Source organism: Scomber japonicus, chromosome 16 (genome assembly GCF_027409825.1).
Source record: "Scomber japonicus isolate fScoJap1 chromosome 16, fScoJap1.pri, whole genome shotgun sequence".
Classification (NCBI taxonomy): Eukaryota; Metazoa; Chordata; class Actinopteri; order Scombriformes; family Scombridae; genus Scomber; species Scomber japonicus.
The window spans coordinates 18,573,851-18,594,747 of record NC_070593.1 but is presented as its reverse complement, the minus strand read 5'-3'; the positions used below and the strand labels follow the sequence as shown (position 1 = coordinate 18,594,747).

Here is a 20,897-nt window from a genome sequence, read left to right as displayed (position 1 = left end):
AGCGACGGTGGAGGATTCGAGGCCGTGTTTCTGTGGTAGGTAATGCTAACCAGAAAGCCATTTTTTATGTCAAGCTAGCGTTAGCAAGCTTTAAAAAAAAAAGGCTAATATTGATTATCTAGCTAGGTAGCTAACCTAACAATGAAAACAGGCTGTGCTGTACTGTGTTGGCTATTCTGTCATGTTCAATAACGTCAATGGTAAAGAAAGCACAGTTATCACCAACATAATATACCCGGTGTATCTCTATGTGCATCCTTTTTTTCTCGTATCGGTATCAAACCTAACAATCTCAGTGAATAGGGGAGTCGCAGGGAGTAGGTATGTAGCCGCTCATACGGAACCATTCAGAACCAGACAAAATGCGTATTATGCATGTAAGAAAAGTAGGGAGGAGTTTGTAATTAACGTTGGCTTATTAACTGCATAATCTCCTAATTGTTTTCTCAGTGCTGTCATTGTACCTCTGTCTCGCATACACACCCATTTTCTCTGGCAGCTGTCCGGGCAATGTAGACCACCTGCGCCAGGCAGGTATCAACCCCCTGGCAGCTAGGGATGGCTTTTTCATCACCAAATATTAATATCTCTGTAATGAAATGATTGTGTGATCATTCCAGGTTTAGTTGACTCTGCAGGGGAAGATGTGCAATGGAATGATAGAGTCAATATCAAAAGCCTGTTGGGCCCACACCTCAGCCACTAAACGGTGCTTCTGCTTGCTGCTGATGCTGACAGTACTGTCCACTGGGCAAGGGTCAGGTAAGAGGCAACATTTTTTGCACACATGCTATATCAATCAATATATGTTGCTATTGTATTAACCTTTCTGTTCTTTGCTGAGGAAACATTGTCAAATGAGCTTTGTTAGGACAAATAGTTTTGACTGGGACTGTGGACCAAACATGATTGATTATACTTCACAGAGTGACTTAATTAACTGCCTGTAGGTGCTATTTATTAGTTTTAGTCTGGTTGTTGTTTTACTCATACTAATTAGTTATTTGTTTATTTAAATTGTTTGCTTGTTTAGCAAATTCCATTTTAGTTAACTTTTATTATCGCCATTACATTGTGTAGGGACATTGATTTCATCATATGCCCGAGTATCCCAGTAGATTTATCATTAGTAAGTGCAGCCATATGATGACTTATACACTATACAGTCATACAGAAGACATTGAAAGCAAAAGGTCAGCTGTTGTAAGATTTCTGTTTGAATAGGCAATCTGACAAGTTGTGCAATATCTTGAACGTTTGATTGTTATTCTGAATCAGCAATGATTCATGCATGGAAAAAAATTAACTATGTTTTTCCATTTAAAAGCTACTGTAGACAAAACAACTCAACCCTTCGACACAAAAATGTAATCAGACCAAATGTTGGTGTTGCGATTAGATTTAATAAATGATGGTTAAAGATTTGTTTTACATTTCTACAAAATATTGTTTGTTTACAGTTCCAGTGCTAAAGAAAAAATAGGGACGCACACATCCGATCTGCTGGATTGGTATTAGTGCAGAAATTGATATGATTAAATGGATTGGGTTAGGGTTAGGGTTAGCCTTAGGTGTCAGCACTTTGCTCTGTTGTTCATAATTCTTAGTGTCTAGTGGGCATTATAATTCAAATTATTTTCTCTGTAACATGAAATTATTTTTTCTGTGTTTATTATTATTATTAAACCTGAGAAATTTAAAGTCAGTTTGCAAAGAAGTCAATCAAGATTAGAGGTTAAGTACTATATAATCAAATCTTACCATTTCTCATTTATTCTGAATTACTTTAATTACAGCTATCTATTTTGTCCCTATTTTAAGGTTGTTTAAGACCCTTCATGGTGCAGCATGGCTCAGCGAATCTGTCAGAGACCAACATGAGCTATTTCCCTGTGGGAACAGTACTGGAATACCACTGTGATCCTGGTTACCTGACAGACGGACCCAGCATCCTCACCTGCACGGCACTAGGACACTGGTCCTCTGAACCACCACAATGCATCCGCAGTGACGGTAAAGACAGACCTCCTCATTTCTCCTCAGCCTTCAGACACACAGACTCTCTTGGCATCAAAAATCTAACATAATATATTGTATTTACAGTAGGGATATTATAATTTCATTTTTTTGTTGTTGTTCTTTTTTTTCATTTACGTTTATTTCACCTCCATTTCCAATTTATGTTTTGAATACCTACAGTTTGTTTACTTTATCTATTTGGATTGAGCATAAACAAGCTCAACTGTTCCTGTAAATGTAGTCAGGAACATGTTTGATTTGAGGACACAAACTGAGTCCACAAGATGTAAAATATACTCTTTTTCTCAAATCAACATCCAGAAACTGTAATAACAAAAACAGTCATAGTATGACTAATGTGCCTTTCACATGGAAGCGTAATACATGGATGGAAACCAAGCAAGTTTTTACAACAGATACACAAAGACAACACAGTGACACCTAAGTGACTGAAGTTAGTGTTTTTATTGTTTTCCTTTCTTTACATGAACAGTATGCCAGCCTTCATATCAGCCAGAGAACGGGGGCTACACCTGCCACCCCTCCCCCTGCCGAAGACTTACTCATGGCACTGTGATTGAATATTTCTGTGATGAAGGCTATATCCTGAAGGGAGACTATAAATACCTTACCTGTCAGTATGGGGAGTGGGACAGCCTAATGCAGGTCAGGTGCCTCATGGAGCAAGGTAAAGGTACCTGAGCTGAGCTGATATTTGAATCATTTAAATAAACTACTAAAATAAACATATATGAATTGAGTTATTAGATCATTCAGAATAACTACTAAAATAAACATATATAAATAAAGTCCATAAATGCAGTTGTATTGAATGAGTAACTCTGTCATCCTGAAAGGTATACTACACTCATATATACATAAGTAATCCATCTCAATCTTCACTTATGACCCACTAGAAGTATTTGGCAGTGTATTTATCTGCAGACACTGCCATCTGCCTGTATTTTCTTATTATTTTACTGAACACTATATAATGAGCACTATAAGCATTTTTGGCTCAAACCAGGCTCAACTTATTTGTTGCCTTAATATAAGTGATAACCTAAGCAGTTTCTTAGAATTTCTTCTTTCCTGGTCTTCCCAGGATGTGTGAGGCCATACATGGTCCAAAACAGCTGGGTAAACCTCACAGAAACCAACAGGGGCCTGTTCCCTGTGGGTACAGTACTGCAGTACAGCTGTGACCCTGGTTACCTGCCAGACGGACCCAGCATCCTCACCTGCACCACGCTGGGACGTTGGTCCTCTGAACCCCCTCGCTGCATACGTAGTGGTGGTAAGATATTCTGTCCACCTTTGTTTCCACCTTTGTATTGAAGGTTACTAACCGAATTCAAACTCCTTCTCTCAGAAGTAAAAAGTAACGTTACTTTCAGTCATATTTTAATTATTCAGCACTTTAATTCTGTCATTTTTAGCCAATGCTGGTGTCTTATTAACTTAAAAAAACATTAAACAGTACTTTCAAAGCAGGGCAGGTACTTCATATGTTGTTTTCTTCCTCCATCAGCATGTCTACCCCTCTCTGAACCAGAAAATGGGGGCTACACCTGCCACCCATCTCCCTGCCGAATGTTTGCCCATGGCACTGTTATCGAGTTCTTCTGTGATAAGGGCTTCGTTCTCAAGGGAGACTACAACTACCTGACCTGTCAGGATGGACAGTGGGACGGCCCCATGCAGATCAGTTGTGTGAGACAAGGTTGGTCAGTCCTCGAATTCAGATCTATCACAAGTCTAATTGGTCTTAAACATCCACCAATAATAGCCCAAAAAAGACATTTTAATTGTTAAATATTTAAACTGAAAAAAAAAAATCTGGGTTAAATGTTGTTATGCCTCTTTACACTGTAAGCAGTTTAAAAACATAAGTCCTGTATTAACAAATCTTATATTTATTCTTACAGACTGTAATTACAGCTAATAACTGTATTTCAGAATGTTCTGAATGTGCCTTTTTTAAGGTTGTATGAGACCCTTCATGGAGCAGCATGTCTCAACTAATTTGACGGAGTCCAAAAACAACTCCTTCCCCGTGGGCACAGTACTGGAGTACCGCTGTGACCCTGGTTACCTGCCAGATGGACCCAGCATCCTCACCTGCACAGCACTGGGACACTGGTCCTCTGAACCTCCTCGCTGCATACGCACTGACGGTAAAGACAAACCCCCCCCCCAATCTCCTTTGTATAAGTTTTTAAACCAGATGCACTGAAAAAAAGTCCAATATTATGTAAGAGATGTGTTAATGCCAGGTGGAAGGGAGAAAATAGTAACACCGCACTGAAGTTGGTGTTTTTATTGTTTTCCTTTCTTTCCATGAACAGTATGCCAGCCTCCATATCAGCCAGAGAACGGGGGCTACACCTGCCACCCCTCCCCCTGCCGAAGACTTACTCATGGCACTGTGATTGAATATTTCTGTGATGAAGGCTATATCCTGAAAGGAGACTATAAATACCTTACCTGTCAGTATGGGGAGTGGGACAGCCTAATGCAGATCAGCTGCCTCATGGAGCAAGGTAAAGGTACCTGAGCTGAGCTGATATTTGAATCATTTAAATAAACTACTAAAATAAACATATCAATAGATTTACAATGTTCAGTATAGATAACCATGTTGACTGTTTATCTGTCTCATAGACAGCAATCCCACTTTACCACTGGGGATGCCCGCCTTGTCCATAGTGTCATCCACGGCTAGTTCAGTGGCCCTCATCCTGCTCCTGGTGGTGCTGTTTGTACTTCTGCAGCCAAAACTCAAGTCTTTCCATCGGTGAGTCTGCCTTTTTTCACCCCTAAAAACATCTATTTATAATTAAAACAAATCTACTGTATGGAATGTACATTGAGGAAACTAGTCTTTAAACTAAACTTCTAAAAATCCTCCGGCCTTCCACACGCAGACGTGATCAGGGAGTGTCCGGACAACCTGTGTCAATCATGGTGGAAGGAGTCCAGGTGACTCTGCCCTCGTATGAGGAGGCTGTGTGTGATGTCTCAGCCTCAGGTCTCAGCTCTGAGTCTCGTGTCCAGATAGTGCTGTCTGAGGGTCATCACGCCACAGCGCCGGAGGCTGGCCCCTCTCGGCCTTCTTCCCTCAAACAGCAACATTCAGAAATGGTTGTGGTCCACCCTGTGCCACAGTCTTCATCCTCATCGTCACCCGCACCCTCATCCTCTACCTGGGCTCTGGAGCATGCAGGCGCTGCTTCTCCTCCATCGTCACAAAGAAGGCCGTCTGCAGGCAGCGACCAACACAGCCTGACTCTGATGGACTCAGAGATGGACTACTCTGATGGTAAAGCCTTCTTCACACACATTTCATACGTTTCTTGTTTAATGTCCCCACTTTATTTTAATACTCACTTTTATCTTTTTTCTACAGATATGCCATTATTGAAGGAGGCCTGAAACATGCTGCAGCCTTTGAACTTACCCGAGACAACTAGTGCTGCTGCTGACCTGTGCTGGTGAGGGATGCCTCTTGAGAGTTTGTCAACACAGCTGTCAACACACACAAGCCCAACTAAAGAGGCACCGAGTGAAGCTGTGGGTCACTTTGGGTCACTTTGAGTAATTCCTCTGACCATCCCAAAGGAGAACGGAGAGGGGATTCACATGTAAATACATGCTTACATTTTTTATAGGAATTCCTACACTCTGTATGTATGTTTTATGTCCTAAGCTCCGTTTGAAAAAGCAGAACAAAAAGAGAAAGGAACACTTCTGATGGAATGTGTCATAAAGATTGCTGAAAAAATGACTGATGTCTTTCAGTCGAACCGGCAAAGCTACAAACTTATTTTGGGGGCTAATAATCTAACCAGTGTCTTGTTTGCTGTTACTATTTTTTTAAGCACATGTCACATCATGTAAAACACACATTGGCAAAAATGCATGAAGGCCAGGTAAGCTAGATTGTTCTCACAACACCATCTTTTAAGAATTTTTTGCCATTATGAATTCAATCATTATTTAAGACATTGTTAATCATGATTCCTGTCGTTCCACATGTAACTGTACAGAATAAGGCTGCTCGTTCACTTCATTTGATTGAAGGAAATCGTTCAAAGTGACTTTATTGTTTCAGGCCTGCATTCAACACATTTCATCCCTTCAAAAAGCTGCATCTCCAAATGTATTTTCTTCATACTTGTACCTTTGCCCCCCAATGGCCTTAGCTTTCCACTTCTATGCACTGGTAATCTACACAATGTAAAATAAGGAGTTTTAAATATGAATGTCAGTTAAATGCCTCCACTGCTTAGCAATTATATGTGTGGCTTTGTCAGACACATCACCCGTACACCGGAAAATATTATCCTCTTAATTTATTCAGGCTGTTTGGAAATTCCTGTTTTAAGTCTAAATGGGAAACTGAAATGCGTATTGAATTAACTTGTTGTCCAGAACGCTGTTGATCAGCCATGGCTTCTTTTGATGCTTCCATAGCTCTTGGAAACTTTACAAAGTGGGTCTTTTCACTTTTTCGCTTTAGTTTAAAGTCTACTGCAGGCACATTGTATGTGACACTGTAAAAGTTGTTGGGAAGATTCAACAAAAAAAAGAGTAAATGTACAGCTTGGTGTAATGTCAGTGTTCACTTTGTTTGACTGTCCATTGAATTTATGTTTGGACTGCAGAACGGATTTCATTTTGTTTTGTTTTTTGTGAAGATGGTATTTTAATATATGTAAAAAGTTTTAAGTTAAGTTTACTCTGTATATACCATGTGATTATTTTGATTAAATATTATTTGAGGTGTGCAAATTGTTTTTATCCTTTTTTTTTCATTAGTGATTCTCTATGTCTTTGTAGACAATACAGAATATTACTGTCTGAGTCTGACCTTTCTTCAAGGTTTGACATATTTTTAATGAAAGTAATGTATAATACACGGCACAGTTCTACAGTCTAAATGAGCAAATGACACATCAGGTTACAATTACAATTTAAGAAAATCATTCATTCTCATCACTCAAAATTGGCCCCTGAGACATAAATGGCTTTTTCAGTTTTACTTGTATATTAAATACTCTACTTTGAAAATAATTTGAATAACTAAATATTGTTCATTTCAGAAGTTAAACTGTGCAACACAAGATGTCTCCTACTTCCTTGAAAATTCAATTTTTGGGATTTGTCATAAATCAAGCTCATAGGTACACACCTTCAACTGAGATTTTCAGTGAGCACAGAGATACTTTTCTCCAATCAGCTGATGACTGTGAGAAGTGTCAAATTCTGTACAATGAAGTTCAAATATTCAAGAGAATGAACAACAAACGAGTGGAGGACTTTAAGGTACTTTAAATACAAAAATATGAATATAAAAAGCAATTTTTTATCATTCCTACTTCAACATGCATTACCCATAGTTTACATTCTATACGCTTGAATAGGTAAACAATAATTTGTGTATTTGTTGCTTCAGGAATCAGTATCATGGGTCTTTGTTTCCCTCTCCAGCAGCAGGTTGTGGTCTGTGACACTGTCACACAGTCATGTTGTTGTTTTCTGCCTTGAAGCTCCTCTGATGCTAAGGTTGTCTCACATCCTCTGCAACAGCAACACTGTATTTTCTTGTTTCTGTGTAAGAGAAGGGCGAGGTTAGACATCTGCTTTGTTACATTCAGTATGCTCATACAGTGTGCAGAGTGCTTGTGCTCCTCCTTCTTGTCCCAGCCTCACTCTACAAAAACACACATACACAGACAGCTGTGACACTTACCCTCAGCTGGTGGTTTGAATGTTTGGTAACATCTGAAGCACATGGCCAGAAGAAGGGCCTCAGTACACTGAAATGTTATGTATAACAGAGGGAAGAGAAACATGGGTCCGATGACATGCGGAGGAAAGGCCACTTTTAAGATGGCGACACACAGCTGGACGTTTTGACACCCTGTTTCCATGGCGATGGTCCTGCTGCATCTAAAAAGAGATCATCAGTTTCAATTTTAATACAATTTGCAATAACAGATTTCAGTCTAGTTTATCTGAAGCTTTTCAAAAAGTCTACTAAAAAAGACTTTTGAGTGTACTGTTGAGGCACACCACTGGTTCCCACCCAGAGAGTCAAGACACCCCTGACAGTGGTTGCAAGAGGATAAAAGGATCAAGGAAGGAAAAACTCTAATAGACAAAATTATTGCTCAAATCCTTAAATTAAACAGACCCAAGAAAGAAAAATCCCCTGTTGTTCAAACAGTTGACAACATATGTCCACAGTGTGTATGAGTGCTCACTGCATCCTAGTTCTGTTATTGATTAATTTTAAGGCATCATAAACCAAATAGGCTGGGAACCAGTAACATGCTCAATTCTCTGAAAAAACAAAAAGGAACTGGAGCTAATTAGTCACAGTTACAAAGACAGGGAATAGTGTATATTAGTGAACTGTCCAAAATAAGAAAAAACATGTTTGGAAAATTTTACTTTCTCTGCAGGTGAATTAGCAGCAGCTGTCCTAAGTTTAACTTCGAGTGTGTATGTCTGTGCATGTATTGCATCCTTTCCTGTTAGTCGAGAAATGTAAAATACACTGATTACACTGTGAGAGCAGTGCACTGTAAGTTTAAAGTACATTATACTGTACAATCAGTATGTAGTATTGAATTGAGACAGATTTGTTTAAATACAATCTCATAGGTATATGTAGAGTGTATTCACTTACTGTGGACTGAGTCTGCATATGATGGATAGGATATATCCCAGCGTAAAACCTATCAGTGGCAAGAGCATTGACACAGCCAGAGCATCAGGCATGAGGATCATCCACAGTACGTCTTTGACGACAGCAGCAGACAAGGCAAAAACAATGATGCTAGATATGATCAGGATGCTGACGCCAGCCTGTCAAGAAGGAGAAAACATATTACAAGAGCCAATTTAACCTTCCCAATGTTACTTTATTCTGAGTATCAAAACTGGAGTAATGTTTAGAGAAGCAAACATGAAAGGAAAATCACTGAGCTCTCTCTTGTCTTTTCCAACATCATCTGGAAGCAGTATGTGTCTTTTAGCTTACATTTAAGGACATGGCTTCCTGTTACTCATACTTCTCTGCTTATTTAGACCACAAATTGCACCCGTGCCATGTGATGAATAATGCTGAGAAAAACAATTCTGTATCCAATCAACCTTTTTCAAATATATGACGTTTTAATGCGTCACAGGTGAAGCAAAGGTGTTAATAATAAAATTAGTGATTCACTTTCAGGGTCTTGATGTTGTGCATGCTGGCTCATATTATCAGTAAAGCTGTACTTTTCCTATCAGAAGCCAACATGCCTTATCTAAACCAGATCAGTTGTTCATGTTATGACTGTGTTTGTGTGAGGTAGGTGGTCTCACCTTCAAGATGAATGGTGTGTAGTTTGGTTTGAAGTGGTTAATGGCAATGCCGATGGCGCAAGGCACCAAGGTATATACGAGAACAGTGATGATGCCAACGTATGGTACAGCATTCTCCAGACCGGTGAAGCCTTGGCAGAAGATATAAAGCAGCAAAGGCATCAGACCCAGAGCTGCAATACTGGAGCAAGTGGTCATTACGATGCTGGGAGGGTAACAGGGAGAAAAGAAACAGTATTAGACATTTGAACTATAAAGGTCTCAAATGGTATTTGCATGTCAGAGTAAATGAAGACTTTGGCTGCCATATTTGTTGTTTCGTAAAACTTACAGCAAAACAAAGCAAGGGCCTAGTTTCCGAGAAATGTTTATCGACTATACAACAAGGGATGTTTACCTGAGGTTCATGTCACCCTTTATAGCCAGGGAAAAAATGTTTGATAAACTTCCTCCTGGGCAGCAGCCACATATGAGCACAGTCACAGACTTGATAGGATCCATCTGCAGGCCTTTTGCTAGACCGAAAGCAGTCAGGGGCATGATCCCAAACTGGGCCAGTATCGCAATGGCTACTCCTTTCGGCTTAAGGAAATGGGTCCTAATTTTAGAAATCTCCATCTTGCACCCAAGGGATATCATGGTAATGGAAAGGATGACAATGGAGATAATGTTGATGGCCATGTTTAAACGGGTAGATATTTTAGGGAAACCCATGCTTTCATTGGCAGAAAAATTTCCTCCATTGTAGATGTTAGTTATTCCCTTGTAGACCTCTGTCACATTCATCGCAGCACCTGTCCCAATACGTTGTGTTTATTGTGCTGTAGCTTTCACCTGTCACACAAAGCAAATTAAATGCATTAACATCAGAGGAATCAAAGTTTGAGATTCTTCATTTGTTTGAATTTTTGTACACATTTCATTTCCACATATGGCTTTGTTTGCTCTCAGAATAGGATTTGGTGGCTTGAGCATCACATAGTGCTCTGCAGATATCCTACAGACAGTAAAAAGTGTCTCAGTAAGGTATTGGGCCACCATGTGCCACCAGAACAGCTTCAATGCACCATGTCATTGATTCTACACTCCCTGAACTCTACTGGAAGGATGAACACCATTCTTCAGCTACAGGTACATTTAAGGTAGAAAGTAAATACTAACTACTTTAGTATGTGACTTTCCTCTTTTATTGTATTGTATGTTTCATTAGTAAATGTTTAATGAATGTTACTTGCTGCAACTTTAGACTGGTAGCTGTAAAACATCTACAAACATTGTACGGATTCAGAGAAGCAAATAGATAAAACCAGCATCAGTACCTTGTGAGTCATACATGCAAAATGGATAAACTGTTCACGTTTGAAAATAGTTTTCTTCACAAGTGATATGACCATAATTAAATGGTAGCAAATGAAATAATGACATTTGTATTACAATCAATACAATGTCTGAACAGACTAAACTAAACGATTTATTGTTCTTGTTAAAAATAATTGTTTGTGAAGATACATACAGTTTGATACACCAGGTCCAAATATGAATAAAATCATAAAATACATATACTGTTGTACTGCCTGACATATTCCTTTATGATAAGTAGAATTTAGTTTGAACCAAAAACACAACTGGATTTGCATGCATGACTTCTCATGTTCTACACAGGTTTACTATTTTTATGAGCTGATGAAAATAACACTATTCATTGTCATAACTGACATTTATCACCCAGTGCAACAACTTTTATTTGATTTTAATAGCTTTGGCACAACATTGAAATTCATCAGCAACAGATGGATGACATAAACCCATCTGTGCACCAAACGCAACACAAAAGTGTTTTCTTTTCAGTTTGTTTTTTGTCTTTTTCTTGTAATTGTTGATAATAATAAAAAGATACAATAGTGCCAGTCTCTGCCTTAAAATTGATTTTAAATGAGCTATGTAATGAAGAAAGTTTCTTACCTTCATTTCAGGCCAACTTCTGCAGTTTCTGACTCTGGACACTCAGACACTTGTTTCGATCTCTCCTCACATTCTTCTGTCGTACTCCTTTTCTCTGAGTTTGGGCCCCTTACCCTCCCCTCTCTGTCACATGGATCCATGACAACAGAGTGGGAGTAATAAGACTCTAAAGGAAAACCTTCCAAACTTTTTTTGTGAAACTCGAAACACAACTGCTTTCATTTTCACTGTATTTCAGGGAATACAGATTTTAGCCAGATTAAAGCCACTTACAAGAAGTTACCCCCTATCTATACTAAACTCCCCCTTTCCAGGGAAGTGTGGGAACGATTAGTAGCAGTGGGCTTGATAATGTGAAAAGAATGTTATTGCTGCTGTATCCTGAAAGGGGCACTACTTACTATGCCTCGCTTGCCCATGTAAATAGACCTTCAATTAATGTTATGCAACTAGGCAGGATTCAGAGTGCATGGAGTGGAAGAATTACTAGTCTTTTCAAACGGGGTCCTCTAGATTGTGAAACAGGGGGTGCTTTTATAAACAATGACATATTAATTATGACCCACATGAGGGACTAGATATGTTGGACAAGGCTCAAATGGATTGTTTCCTAATCTCTCATAGCATGGTAGATATTAGGTCAAAGTTAAAGAGCCACATTTTCAAATCTCTATGCACCTCACGTGCTGACATTCAGTAGACCCTCTCAGAAAAACAACAGTTCAAGTATTTTAATTTGCCTCTTCTACATACAGAGAAGTCATAGTGATAGCAAACTTCCCCAGATAGTTTTGTTTAGAGGGGTGAACCTTAACTTGGGCAGTCATGTTGCAGATTACATGTTAGATTCAAATTAAAAGTAAAAGAATTGGGGGGAATGAAGCTCATTTCTGCCAAATAAAACACAATTGTGGGTTAAGGTTTTCTCAGGCTCTGATGACAATCAAGGCACTTAAAAAGCACTGGAGGAATCAATTCTCCATAAAGCAAGCAAAGTGCCTTGATTTTTACCTCCACGATATTTCTGGGTTCATAGAGGCAGTTCATTGGGGCAGCTGTGGTTCAGGAGGTAGAGCAGCTCGTCTACTAATTGGAAGATTGATGGTTCTGTCCCTGGCTCTTACAGTCCTCAGGTCGAGTGTCCTTGAGCAAGATACTGAACCCCAAGTTGCTCATGAAGTGTGAGTGTGTGTGAATGAGTATTAGATTAATTCTCCTGATGAGCAGGTTGGCACCTTGCATGGCAGCCTCTGCTGTCAGTGTGTGAACATGTGTGCGAGAATGTTGACATGCAGTGTAAAGCGCTTTGAATGGTTGGAACACTAGATAAGTGCTACAAATGGAGGACAAATTAAAGGAAAAACCAACATGAAGTGTTTTAGTAAGGTATTGGGCCACCATGTGCTCCCAGAGCAGCTTGCAAAATGCCTCTGTATTGATGCCACACATTTCTGAACTCTACTGGAGGGATGAACACCACTCTTCCAATAGATATTCTCTCATTTGGTGTTTTGATGATTGTGGTGAATAATGCTGTCTAACACATCCATAATCTCCCATAGGTGTTCAATTTGGTTGAGATCTGGTAACTTTGAAGGCCATAGTATATGATTCACATCATTTTCATACTCATCAAACCATTCAGTGACCCCTCATGACCTATGGTATTGTCATCCTGGAAGAGACCACTCCCATCAACCTAAGGTATTGTCATCCTGGAAGAGACCACTCCCATCAGGATAGAAATGTTTCATCATAGCATGAAGGTGATCACTCAGAATTTTCCATTGATTTGCAGTGACCCTTCCCTCTAAGGGGACAAGTGGACCTAAACCATGGCAGCAAAATTGCCCCAACAGCATAACAGGCACCAGATCCCCTCAATGTAGGGGTCAACCATTCAGATCTGTACCTACCTTTCCTTTAATTTTTCCCTGGACTGTATATATATATGTCATTTTGACAGACACGTCAAAATTTGTGTCCTCACAGACTGTCTCCAAATGATTATTGACTTGAAACTTTTTATTGTGTGAGCAAACATTTGATAACTAGTGCTGACAATTGATTCCTTGAAATATTTGACATGGTTGCTACGGTTGGTAGTCCAGGTTGTCTTTCATTGACCACACTGTTCTTTTTGGTTGATGTTTTTGGTTGTATTTATAGGAGAGTTGAGACAATGATTACAGTGAAATATGTGCTGACATGCTGCAGAGACAAAGGTTCATAGTATGCAGCCTATTTGTAAATAAATATATTTATGATAGTCCACACATGAAGATGAAACAGTAGGTGATATGTTAATTTAAGAATGTTCAACCATGTTTAGCTGAGTTTATGCAAATTAGACAAGACCCCTGAAGATTCCTGACATGAAGCACATCTATGTAGTACTGCAGAAGGTTGTGAGCAGTGACAGTTTTCTGCAGAAGCTATTTAAAGGTCCTATGGAGGCAAGTGTGCAGCCATGGATGGCGAGTGGGGGGAGGGCAGCCGAAGTGAGCTAGGCCACCATCTGGCCTCATAATCATATGCTGGGAGAAGAGCCTAGTTATTGTAGCACACTGCCCTGCTTACAATGACCACTGAAGCAGCAGACTTTACACAAAGCCGTGTTATTATCACAGAATCAGGTTTGCCTCAATGGCCTATTAATAGAGAATATGCCTCATTAAATCACTGGGCGACAATCATTACTCACGGGTTTATTCGTGTAAATTAAATGACATGTTTTTAGTTTAATATATGTTATTATCTGTACAAACAAACAGAGGGACTCAGTAAATAACAATACAGATGGTGCTCTGGCTGCTGTGTTTGCAACTTGTATTTGTGGGCGCGTCCACAACGTTAGGCTTGTTGTGGGAAATGTAGTTTAGAGCGCCAGTGTAAACAGGGCAGTGTGTAAGCGAATTACTACACTACCCACAAAGCATTGTTTTCTGCGCATGCGCGGTGTATGTTTTGGCGTCCATGTGTAGGCGAATCACGTGTAATCGTAGCCCGTCATGTCTCTGCTGTAGCAGAGCTCCCTGCTAGGTTTTATTATTTGCCTCCAGTTGTCGCTGCACTTTGTTTTGACAGCTGCTTGTTTTCTTTTCTGATACCTGTTTTTTTTTTACCGAAGAATGAGCGAAAACGATGACATCGAAGTCGACAGCGATGTATGTGGTTTAGTTTCCTCTAGAAGTAGCTAGCTAGTTTGTTAGCTAAACAACAACTTTATCGTTCTTGGCCACCTACGCTACACGACTGAGCTAGCTAGCTAGCTCGTTTCTTGGCTAGCACTTCGTTTTAACACAAGCAGAGATAAATGTTTGGAAAAAGTGTGGGGTTATTGGCATGTGCTTTGCTGACTTGATAATAAAACGCCAACACACCGTCTGAGGAGGAGTTGGCGTCCTCTGGTTGCTTTTAAACCTGTTCGACATTGAGCAGTTAAGTGCAGGACAACAACTTGTGGTCAGTCGTAGTTCATCACAATCAGTCGCCCCAATTAGATACACTTGTTAATGAAATGTTGAGTTGAAGTTGAAGTTGCGGATATTGAAGTAAACACAATGCGACAGTCGTGAACAGCGGTGAAGCTGTTTTTATAAGCAAGGTCAGCTCATCTGAGAGCTGCTGGAACAAGTGTTAAGATCAAGTGTCATATGAATACCAGCAGGTTTTATTGGGTTGTTAAGCATACTTTTACTATAATACAGCTCATCTATATATGTTTATATTTTTAGATAAAGGTAATCCCATCGCGTCATTGTCGCTATATTTAGTAGTATTTAGCAGATGTCCTCTTTCTTCCATATTGCTCTTCAATATGAAAAATCTTCAAATTAATCAACATGTAATGTCCTTTCACCCACATAGCGAACGACTGAATAGGCATAAAGTACTCTGTGTTCTCAAACCTTCTTGCAGATTAGCTTGTGCAGTCGCCTGTAATGCAAATAGGACACGAGAGACGGCTGTGTTCATGTTTTGTCCGTAGGGGACCTGCAGCCCTATGGACCTTTTTAAAATATGCTCTTCTTATATAGCCAGTATTCAGTGGTGTTGCAGGTGATTATACCACATATCAATCACACTTGCAAACCGCAACATCAAACATGCTGTACAAGCTCATTTGAATTCCCCATCATGTCCAAGTCTGCTGAATTTAACAGTCTATTAATGTTATGTGTATACATCTGAAATCATGTCAGATCCTCAATCTCCTCACATATTTCTCTGGTCCATGGATTCCCCTCCCCCCATTCGATTAAGCTGGGATCTCCAGCTCTGTGTGCACATAAAGCCTCAGTGTACAAATACTGTGAGGCCTGTAGAGCCTACATGATTTAACATGTCTCTTGTTATGGGATAATTCAGATGTAAAAACAGACAACACAGTGTGATTTCATCTAACTAATCTCAGAATTCAGAAAAACGTTTAAAAATCTATCGAAGTTTGAAAAGGGTCACAGGGAGTGATGGAGACAGACGTTTCACATTCTCGGGATGTTTGTCTATCTGACAAATTCACACTAAAGAAATTCTGCTGCAGGTGTAGTATTGTGTTTTCAGTTGCCTTTGGTCTTTTCTGTAATTTTTCCCACAAAATCTCACATTTATGAATCATTTTAAATCGGACACTGGAGTATGATAACCATAACAGCAAAGTTCCCATGTCAAGTGTGTGGAATACACCCAACTAACATGTCTGTCAGTAATCCATTGTTCACAGAAATATGTCTACCAGTTGAGAATCTTTTAGTCACAATGAAGAGCAGATTTAAATTACAGGACACAGAGTTCTCATTAGTTGTGTTTGATGTTTAAACTTCAATTTGCAAAATTTTGCCTAGAGGTAGAGCTGGTGTTGGTTATGTCTTATGATCCTGCATCCTACTCCAACCCTGCCACTTATCTTAATAAACAGGCTACCTGGAAACAGCATGGGGCTAAGCCTTTGTAAATGTACAGGCACATTATTATTGGTCAGTCCATGTAGTTAGCTCCTCTCTTGTACAAAAAAGGGAACAAATTCTTCTCTCTTTGGAAGCTGCTGTGCCTAAGATGTCATTTTGCTACATCTAGTGCTGCCTTTTCAGTCCATTGACAAGGTAGACATTGTAGTTCATACAGAGTTCCTGTGAGGAACAATGAGTGGACAAAGTGTATGGACTGTCAGTGTTTGCTGGTCCCATTTTAGTAACTGAAAGCAAACAGCATGTCTTCAGTAAACAGACATCACATCCCAGTAAACATACTAAGACCACTGGCTCCTGCTATGACACGTACACACAAGGTGCATTTAAAGCTGTGAAGTTTTACAGCCTCAAAGTGCTCAATTTTATTGTTAAAAGAATCATATGGACATCAAGTAACAAAGTTTTTTATGACTTGGTTTGAACTAGTGCTTTTTGGTATGAATGACCTGTGTAAGTGTAAACTTCTGTTCCTATGCAGGCAGACAAGCGAGCACATCACAACGCGCTGGAGCGCAAACGCAGGGACCACATTAAGGACAGCTTCCACGGTTTGCGGGATTCTGTGCCTGCATTACAAGGAGAGAAGGTGAGAGGAAACATATTCTCCTGTCTATTCTACAGTCTAAAACAGTGCCAGCAATGGAAATAAAATCAAGATAATGTAAGATGGAAGATAATAAGATAATGTCAGAGGCTTATTGCATGAAGTGTTAGTATTATATGTAAATTTGTGTCACATCAACATATAGCATGTGTGCACACACAAACACACACAAACAATACCATAGGAAAGACAATATGAATTTGATCATTCCATCCTGCTTCATGACCACTAACTATTGGCATAAAGAATAAACCAAAGGTACACCAGGCCTTTATTAGCCTAACCTGCATGCATGCAACCTAAGAGTCATGAAAACAAACAAGCTGGCAGTATGAGCCTCTGGCCCTGATTGTCCTTACCGCAGTTTGTTTTGTAGGGTTTATAATGACTTGCACGCATGCAGGCGGGGCAGTGCACCTTTTTGATGTCTGAGAATCTGCTCTCAGACAAACTGTACGTTGACCCTGCAAATCATCAGCAAAGAGAATGCAAAGATGAGCGTTTCCCTGGTACAGATGACCAGCAGGTTCAAAACAGGTTATTTCATCTTGCACCATTTCATCTCATCAGTTGAATTTCCAAATCCATAATACTCAACCACCTTATCAGAGATTGTTCCAGTTTGTACCAATCAAAGCCAGTGCTGGTCTGTGGTGTTTTGCACTGTGCTCTCTTGGAAAAGAGAAACATTGATGTCATTTAATGAAGAGAATTTGTTTTTTCATGTGTGCCAGGAACTGTCCTGCAAGACTACAAACTAATTTCAGCATACATGTATAAGACTGTAACTGTGTTGTACAATTGGTTAGGTAAGAGATTCACATGTTTTAACTGTACAAATTGACACTGCCTCATGGCTCTCTGAAATTTGTGCTGACAGAATTCTGTTAAACAGGCCTCCCGAGCACAGATTCTAGACAAAGCCACTGAGTACATCCAGTACATGAGGCGAAAAAACCACACCCACCAGCAAGACATTGATGACTTAAAGAAGCAGAATGCACTGCTGGAGCAGCAAGGTAAGTAAAGATTTGTTACTTTTCTGTTGTTGTCTTGTGACAAAATGAGGTGTGGTCTGTCACAATATGTCACATTTGATGTGATTGGTTGCTATTATTTTCTGTATTTTTTTGGTCTTGTCTTTGTTGCAGTTCGTGCACTGGAGAAGGCCAAGGGGAACACTCAGCTCCAGACAAACTACTCTGCCGATAGCAGCTTGTACACAAACCGTAAAGGGAGCGCGGTGTCCGCCTTCGACGGTGGGTCTGACTCCAGCTCTGAATCAGAGCCAGACGAGCCACCTAACAGAAAGAAGCTGCGCGTGGAGCCCAGCTAGACTGCGGTCGCCCCCGCCTCTCTAAACAGACTCTTTTTGCCCACCAGCCCCCAACTCCTCTTCTCTCTGTCTGCACTCAGTTCTGCCTTCTTACGCCAGTCCAGGAGACTAGGAGACTAGGAGACTGTGTGAGAGAGGTGCTATTATGTATAAAACGCTTCTACCTTCTTTTTCTTTCCTCCTGGCAAGCACCCTGTCACTCCTCTTATGGCCCAGCAACAACTTTTAAGACCCCTAAAGTGAGGCAGCTCTGCAGTTTTAAAGGACTCAATGCTTTTCAAACCTCATAATAACCATTCATAATCAAACGTGGGGATGACAAGGTATGAAGTTTTAGTAAAGCTACAGATAATATCCAGTTTTTTTTTTTTTTTTCTTCACTTGCTTGTTTTGGACAACCTCTGCAAACTGTTGGAGGAGTCGTGAGACTTTAAGACCTTTTGAAAATGGTAATTGGGGATGGTTTACCTTTTTAATATTCATACTTTTCCAGATAAGAATGTGAAGTTGCTTTTGAGAAAATGTCCGTTATGCAAAATGCAACCCTCCTAATTCGTGTAGGTGGCTGAAGTTTTTGTCTTTGAGATGTTTGTGTAATCAAATGAGTCCCTCTATTTATAGTGATGCATCAAAATTGATTTCTTACCCTTATATATATTCTTATGTCCAATCTCCCTCATGTTTGTCTCGAGATTTTCCAGAGAACACAGGAGGATGAACAAGTTGATCTGTCGTTTTAGTGGATTTTTTCACAGGTTCAACTATTTATTTTCCTCTATTTTTATTATTATCATAAATAAAATGTGGGTATAAAAAAAAAATCCCCTAATGGATACTGAATGTTACACAATGCAGTTCAAGGGCAGTGACCTTTATTTTTGTTAATGAAAGTCAGTTTCAGTGTGTAGTATATATGCCGTATACTCTTAATGGTGTCAGTTCTGCAAAGAAAAGCCTTCCCCTGAAGTATTTGCCTGTGCTGGGGATGTTTTATCTTTCTTTTTTTCCCTTTTTGCAGAGGTAAATTAGTGTGTACGTATCAATATTTGTTTGTTCCATTCCATGGAAATTACAGGTATGTTGTACATACTGCCAACGGTTGTCTTGCAAGTTGAGGCATACCTTTATTATGAGACTATAAATAAAACTATTTTATCCTTTTGGGATGTATTTGTGACTCAACCTGTTTTAATATGATCTTATTATTATAGTTTTTGTGTAGCTGTTTTCCTGACTTTGTATTATTCCTAAATATTCTATTCTATATGCTGGGTTGGAGGGTAACGTGAGATAATAGCTCATTTCCAGCTACAGTTAATGATGTTAACTAGTGTTCCTCCATGAACATCTCCCTCCATCCCAGCACACTGACCAACGTTTAAACACCCACAACCTGATAAAAGTACCCGTACAGCAATGTAAAAATACTCCATTACAAGTAAAAGTCCTGCATGGAAATCCTACTTTTATAAAAGTACTATAAAGTATTATCAGCTTAGCTGATGTAGTTAAAGTAATACAGTGAAAGTAGTGGTTTGGTCCCTCTGACTAAAATATATAACATTAGATATAGCATCAGTGTTAAAGCAGCATGTTACTGATGTAGCTGCTGAAGGTGGAGCTGGTTTCAACTACTTTATAAACAGTTTGCTATTTTAGTCCTGTCCAGTGGTTTCCAATTTATGGGTCGTTATGTTTTCAGTTTTTGGACTTTTTCTCTAATCTTTGATGTTTGGTGAAATACTGGATCATTTGAACATTTATTGAAATGAAACCATTTGAGAAGTTTAGAGGGAAAAAACAGTATTTGGTGAAGCTATTACTAAACAGTGCTTTTAGTACGATTTCAAAAGCCAAAAAAGTTGAAAACCACTTGTTTGTTATATTATCCTATATCAAATCTTCATCTGAAAAGTAACTAAAGCTGCAAAATAAATATAGTGACATAGCACATACTACATTTCTCTCTAAAATGTAGCACCTGGGGCGGAAGTATAAAGTAGCATCAAATGGAAATGCTAAGTACAGTATTTGGATAAATGAATATGTTCTTAGTTACTTTTCACTAATGTTGAGGAGGATAGAGCTCATGTCCTCAGTAATATTTCAGGAAATTGGGAGTTTACCGTCTAGGATTTGGGGTCCATGTAGTTTTTGGCCATTCGATTTTTTCAGTAAAGAATATTGGAAAAACAATACAACAAATGGTTATTTTATTTTCCGCTAACCGCTGCAACGGTTACGCCTCCGGGCTGCGGTCATTCAACACTTCCTGTTATCCTAAACGTGACCTACGTAACCCAATACATGACATTACCCTGCATTAAAATACCTCAGATATAATACTTTTTAAAATTATAATTATAATTTTTACATCATACATGTCAGTCATTACGGCTGATTAAGCAAAGGTGGATTCAGTGAAGTCAGTGGGTGTAATAGCCTACATAAAGTCCCTTCACGCGAAGCATGTTCAGTTTGAGATGCTGAACATCTGAATAGGGCCAATGTTTGCAGAGCTGTATCAGCTGTGTCTATTGAAATCACCGGCGCACGTCTTCAACACCTTCCCTGGCCACGCCCTCTAAGTCATTCATTCATTCACAGAGAGAGAGAGAGAGAGAGA

General features: G+C 39.4%; 3 protein-coding genes across 4 annotated transcripts; 2 read left to right on the top strand and 1 right to left on the bottom strand.

Moving 5' to 3' along the window:
- The first annotated feature begins 644 nt into the window (after positions 1–644).
- On the top strand, positions 645–6,805 carry susd6 (sushi domain containing 6). Its single transcript, XM_053335486.1, has 10 exons — positions 645–762; positions 1,822–2,013; positions 2,513–2,707; positions 3,125–3,316; positions 3,551–3,742; positions 4,005–4,196; positions 4,368–4,562; positions 4,684–4,816; positions 4,947–5,341; positions 5,429–6,805. The coding sequence occupies exons 1-10, from the start codon at positions 645–647 to the stop codon at positions 5,452–5,454; spliced, it is 1,830 nt and encodes a 609-aa protein (XP_053191461.1). The 3' UTR covers positions 5,455–6,805.
- slc10a1 (solute carrier family 10 member 1) lies at positions 6,221–10,182 on the bottom strand. Its single transcript, XM_053335170.1, has 5 exons — positions 9,794–10,182; positions 9,397–9,601; positions 8,717–8,895; positions 7,775–7,974; positions 6,221–6,249 (listed from the first exon to the last, which is right to left on the bottom strand). The coding sequence occupies exons 1-5, from the start codon at positions 10,180–10,182 to the stop codon at positions 6,221–6,223; spliced, it is 1,002 nt and encodes a 333-aa protein (XP_053191145.1).
- A 4,181-nt stretch (positions 10,183–14,363) lies between these two features.
- Positions 14,364–19,432, top strand: max (myc associated factor X). 2 transcript variants are annotated; one of them, XM_053335501.1, is made up of 4 exons: positions 14,364–14,525; positions 16,810–16,917; positions 17,831–17,954; positions 18,087–19,432. In XM_053335501.1, exons 1-4 carry the CDS (start codon positions 14,490–14,492, stop codon positions 18,269–18,271), a joined length of 453 nt encoding a protein of 150 aa, XP_053191476.1. In that variant the 5' UTR covers positions 14,364–14,489; the 3' UTR covers positions 18,272–19,432. The 2 variants fall into 2 exon arrangements, with proteins under 2 accessions (XP_053191476.1, XP_053191475.1); XM_053335500.1 differs by having other exon boundaries at positions 17,816–17,954.
- Positions 19,433–20,897: the final 1,465 nt, after the last annotated feature.

Bases quoted from the DNA above. Each gene is read 5' to 3' on its own strand.
- max (XM_053335500.1), top strand. From the start codon at position 14,490: ATGAGCGAAAACGATGACATCGAAGTCGACAGCGAT. The intron at 14,526-16,809 runs GTATGTGGTTTA...GTTCCTATGCAG, and splicing joins ACATCGAAGTCGACAGCGAT to GCAGACAAGCGAGCACATCA. The intron at 17,955-18,086 runs GTAAGTAAAGAT...TCTTTGTTGCAG, and splicing joins TGCACTGCTGGAGCAGCAAG to TTCGTGCACTGGAGAAGGCC.
- slc10a1 (XM_053335170.1), bottom strand. From the start codon at position 10,182: ATGAATGTGACAGAGGTCTACAAGGGAATAACTAACATCTACAATGGA. The intron at 9,602-9,793 runs GTAAACATCCCT...TTACCCTCCCAG, and splicing joins AAGGGTGACATGAACCTCAG to CATCGTAATGACCACTTGCT. The intron at 6,250-7,774 runs GTAAGTGTCACA...TACATTGTGTAG, and splicing joins ATTCAAACCACCAGCTGAGG to ATTACCAGTGCATAGAAGTG.
- susd6 (XM_053335486.1), top strand. From the start codon at position 645: ATGTGCAATGGAATGATAGAGTCAATATCAAAAGCCTGTTGGGCCCAC. The intron at 2,014-2,512 runs GTAAAGACAGAC...TTACATGAACAG, and splicing joins ACAATGCATCCGCAGTGACG to TATGCCAGCCTTCATATCAG. The intron at 4,197-4,367 runs GTAAAGACAAAC...TTCCATGAACAG, and splicing joins TCGCTGCATACGCACTGACG to TATGCCAGCCTCCATATCAG.